Raw genomic sequence first — 5,187 nt, 5'->3', positions numbered from 1 at the left:
ACGTGAGATCGCTTTTTATAATACCTGATTTGCCCATAGTGTGGTCATCCATCAGAAATATTGAATACATTGTAGTTGTAAAGTGAACCAATTATGATTAAAAACACAATGTCAATGTGCAAGCGCCAGTTATCAATTTCTAACTTAACGGTCCGCAGTAGCACATTGTGTCATTGGCAATCAATTTCTAACCTAACGAATTTTATAGATAAAAGTGGCGCATTTTTCACCTAATTTGAAGTTCAAATTGATAGTTTTTGTCAAATTATATTTGTTTAATCACTTTTTAAATTCATCAAAATGACTCATTTATCGTAAATCTCCAAATTTTTACATTATCTCATTAATTTTTATCACTTTAAATGGTTATTAATATATTTAATTCTGATTTAGTTTTTCTTCATTATTTTATACATATTCTCATCAAATTATGTTTATATTTCTATTTAAATTCTGGGTTGTTTGATTTTTTATCAGATTTTATCAATTCTCATATTATTATATTGTTATATCGTTTTTTCTATAGATTTACAACGAGTTGGACGTCTTTTCGATGGTAGATGGGATACGAAAATTCAACCTATCATGATTTCGTGTTCTTAAGGCTTATATTCCATCAGATTTGTCCTTCCAACAGTTTGTTGAATATATTCAAGGTAAACTTTTTCCTTCCGACAATCTTCCTATATCTCATTTGACAATGTACCCGGGTGATTCCAACAATTTGAATCTTATTCGGATTGTTGAAAATAAGGATGTTTTGTGGCTGATGTCAGTTTTATCGAACTTCCCCCATAATGATTTATTTGTAGTAGTTGACCTCGTATCTTTTGGTACTTCTGGAAATATAGTATATTTGAATAATGAGTTAGCAACAATAAATCATTCTCCCCAAGGGTCGGATGACAATACTAAAATAATTGACTCTTGTTTTTCCTTCAGTTTTTTTCTTTTTTTTTTTTTTATAACGTTAATCCTTCTTCAAATACGTTTAAATGGTTGCTTATTTTTAAACATAATAATTAAAAGATGGAGATAAATAACAAAATTTCATTTGTGTTTTGAAGCCCAAAGAAGTAGGGAAAAGTATTCTATAGACCAAAAATTTATTCGATTTGCCTAAAGATTACAATTAAAATTTACAATCTTATATTTAAAAAGCTATTAGGTAAATCTTTATTTATTTTTTGAATGAAAATCTCTATATATATTATATTCAAAGATTTCTATTCAGCACTTATTTTTTACCGTAAATGGAGGAAAACAATATGTAGAAAGATTACAGTGCATCACGAAAAGAAAGATTGTGCAAGGTTTTAGGTTTCTCTACCTATGAAATGGACTTTGGTACTGTTGATTTTGTTGTCCAACGGTAGAAATATATGAGATTCATCCTTCCTCTCACAATCAAACTAATGCGGTCTTCTACTGGCGAAAAGGTTCTCTAGTATTTTTGTGGGGGGCGTCGTAATGGGAGAGATTCTCCTAACGTTGATTTTGTGTTGGGGTCACTGAACAAAGGTACTTTTTTCCTCACGATGATGGTGTGAGTTGGGGGCAGAAGCTTTCCAAAATCCCTAATTTGTTTTGGTTTGTGACTAGATCAGTTCTTAGTTGTTTTGGTGTTAATTATTTTTTAGGTTAATAATCACTTTTGGTCCTTGAACATTATTAAAGGTAACAATTTAGTTCCTGGACTTTTGTTTGTAATAATTTGATCATTATACTTTCAATTTTGTAACAATTTGGTCTACTTTCAATTTTGTAACAATTTGGTCCCTAAACTTTAGTATGTAACAATTTAATATTATACTTTCAAAATTGTAATGATTTAGTCTCTCACGTAAAAATTTCCATCAAAATTAGACACCAATTTTTAATATTTTATGATGTAAACTTTAGCAAAAATATTGGATCTCTAGTTAGTTTAACCATTTATTTATACATGAAGTCTCATTAAACCTTATCATTAATTTCTACGGTAAGAACTCAATTGTTATAAATTTTAAAGTATATGGACTAAATTATTACATAGTAAAATTCAAGGACTAACTTATTATAAAATTTAAAATATAAGAACTGAATTGTTACAAACCATAGTTTAATGACCAAATTCTTATTTCTATGAAAATTTAAGGACTAAAAGTTATTTTTAACCTTTTTTTTATTCTATATGCATGCCTAGTTTAGCATAGGAATTATTTAGTTATAGTGTATTTGTTATAGTATTTTATTTTACGTAGATAATTTTGACAATTTCTCATCATTATTTTATATTATTTATTTTGATTTTACCATTTTCACAATTTCAAAAATACTTCCAAATGAAACCTCTACATTTCCTATTTATTTGGTCAAACCCTAACATATTTGATATTTTAGAACGTTTTATGGGTTGAAGTCATCAAATATATAAACATCAACTCCGAAATCAAAGATTCAAACCTTCACCACATATAGTATTTGAAAAAAAAAAACATTTTGAATCAAGCTAGGTAAAGGATTATGCTATCACATACATCGTATGTATTATCCTCTAATTATTCAAGTATATACGATAATTTTATCAGAATTAAGTGTATTTCACAATATATCATTGACCACAAGAAATAAAACTATTAAAAAGAAAAAAAACACCCATAACGACAAGTACCAAAATCATACATTTTAGCAAAAGTTCTGGAAAACCACCTTAAATTTAAGAAACACGTCCATCTGCTTGGTTTAATGAAAGGACAAAAAGTTTAAAGTCAACTAATAGATATGAATTGTCCCCATAAGGAATTCAAACCGGTAGATTAAACTATGGCGTTCATTAAAAGAATGTAGCCAGACAAGAAAAATAACAGAAAACTCTTGCCGTACCACATGAAACGAACCCTGACAAATAACCTCTCAACGATTTGCCTTCGCAACTCTCTCGATCTCATCCTTTTTCTTGATTGCGTAACTGTTGGACGAACCCTTCGCTGCATTAATAAGTTCATCAGCCAAGCATTCTGCAATTGTTTTGATGTTTCTGAAAGCAGCCTCACGAGCACCAGTCGTAAGAAGATAGATTGCTTGGTTAACACGTCGCAGTGGGGATATATCCACAGCTTGACGCCTAACAACACCAGCTGAACCAATTCGAGTAGCATCTTCACGTGGTCCACTGTTGACAACGGCATCGACGATGACTTGAATTGGGTTGAGATCAGTTAGAAGATGAATAATCTCCATTGCATGCTTAATGATCCTGACAGCCATGAGTTTCTTCCCATTGTTTCGGCCGTGCATCATCAGTGAATTTGTGAGCCTCTCCACAATTGGGCACTGAGCTTTTCGAAAGCGCTTGACAGAGTACCTCCCGGCGGTGTGGGGAACATAGGTCGCATGCTTGGCAGGTGCAACCCCAATGTAATCAACCAGAGAGATGTCATTCACCTGGACATCATCAAAGGTCCACCGATTGAACAGCTTCACATCATGATGAGGCTGGGTCAGTTCCTGGTTTACCACATCAACTTCAACAGCCATAGTTCCTGAAGAATATCATAATAATGAATAAGTGAACACTAGTTGGATAAAACATGTAATGTGTATCCGGATACCTAATCATTTTCATTCTCCCTTGTTCAAATTAGAAGGTCTCTCTACAATCAATGTTACTCCATAATGTCCTGTATCTAGTCTTAAATCAAAGGCCACAATTTTCACCCCAAAACACAGGTAACATCACGTATTCCAAGACCCCATAAAGTTCAACTGTAATTGAGAGCAGCAGTAAACTGTAAAGGTGATAAAAATGAGAAGCACAATAAGAAAAGGACCACTTCCAATAAAAGATTCGTCATTCTCCCATCTCTCAAACCAGGCCAGAGAGAAATCCCCAAAAACCAGATGATATGAAGGATCAAAGACTATTTTTCAAATGTCTCTTGATATTGGAGTCATAAGAGGCGGGTTGGAGCAAAAGAGTTGCGAAACAGAAGCCAAATACATTTTTCCAGAGAGAAGTTATAAAGGCAAGGAAAATCAATAAGACAGACTATCACCAATCAACACGTTTTACCAAAACCAAATAACCCCATTCCTGATTGAAAATTTGGTGAAAAGAAAACACAGAGAAAGAAACACCCAAGATAAATTTCCACAAATTTCTATGAATTCCATTAGTAATTAAGCTTTTCCACAAAAGTAATAAATCAAAACTCAAAAATTAGATAAATAAGACTTTACTTCTAATCATTCAATTCACTAGTAAGAGATCAATATATCAATGATCACATAATATAATTTTGAAAGCAGGGCTTCCAATACAAAAAAAAAAAAGGAAAAAGAAAAACAGGGGTCAAGCTCAGTTGAAAATATTAGTATCCGTCTGTCTACAAAACGAAAACTCCCCACACCTCAGTAAGGACATGAGTCTTCTGAAGGAAAATTGACATCCCCAAGTGCTCAACATCCTCTCGATAAACATGTTAAGTGTGCAAGTAAAAAGTGGTACAAGTTAACTGTACTACAAACTGGAGAAAACACCTTCTGTCAGTAGTAAGCATATTCACAACCAGAGAATAAAGTGTATACAAATGCATATATCACAACTTTCTTCCATGGCTTATCTTAATCCCAACAACATTTCTTCACAGCTTGAATGAGAAAGGAGTTAACTAACAACAAGGGGTTCAAACTTTTCACATATGAGATGGGGCTAAAAAGTTCAGATCTATCTTATTCATACCAATGCACGAGAGGTAAAACTAGTATGAACGAGAGTGATAGAAACACGACAGATCTAGCATTTCAATCCAAGGAATGAAGTATATATACTTCAAACAATTTCTTAAAGATGTGAGAAACAACAAAACTCGAAAACCCACCAGTTATTTGCAACAAAACTAAAACATAAGTCGACTGCGTGATGGAAATTTTGATTTGGCTACAATAGTGAAGAACAAAGAAAAATGATAAGAATAAGAGGAAGAAGCAGAGAATTTACAGAATGAAAAGTACGAAGGGGAAGGTGTTACCGTAGTAGGGCGGCGACGGAGGGAAGCGGCGACTGTGAAAGGATAAAGAAAGAGTTGGAAGAAGGGATAGTAATCGGCTGCAATTGAAGGAATGTGTTTGTATAAAACCCTAAAACGAGGCGGCTGAAATAGTCGGAGGGAACCGGGAAAAAAACCCTAAAAAGCCAAATATATA

General features: G+C 32.9%; 1 protein-coding gene across 2 annotated transcripts; it reads right to left on the bottom strand.

The window, feature by feature from the left end:
- Positions 1 to 2,640: 2,640 nt before the first annotated feature.
- On the bottom strand, positions 2,641 to 5,168 carry LOC120081906 (40S ribosomal protein S5-like). 2 transcript variants are annotated; one of them, XM_039037085.1, is made up of 3 exons: positions 5,013 to 5,167; positions 4,863 to 4,921; positions 2,641 to 3,524 (listed from the first exon to the last, which is right to left on the bottom strand). In XM_039037085.1, the coding sequence occupies exon 3, from the start codon at positions 3,517 to 3,519 to the stop codon at positions 2,896 to 2,898; it is 624 nt and encodes a 207-aa protein (XP_038893013.1). In that variant the 5' UTR covers positions 3,520 to 3,524; positions 4,863 to 4,921; positions 5,013 to 5,167; the 3' UTR covers positions 2,641 to 2,895. The 2 variants fall into 2 exon arrangements, with proteins under 2 accessions (XP_038893013.1, XP_038893011.1); XM_039037083.1 differs by lacking the exon at positions 4,863 to 4,921 and having other exon boundaries at positions 5,013 to 5,168.
- Positions 5,169 to 5,187: the final 19 nt, after the last annotated feature.

Source organism: Benincasa hispida, chromosome 7 (assembly GCF_009727055.1).
Source record: "Benincasa hispida cultivar B227 chromosome 7, ASM972705v1, whole genome shotgun sequence".
Lineage (NCBI taxonomy): Eukaryota > Viridiplantae > Streptophyta > Magnoliopsida > Cucurbitales > Cucurbitaceae > Benincasa > Benincasa hispida.
This window is presented reverse-complemented; position numbering and strand designations above follow the sequence as displayed.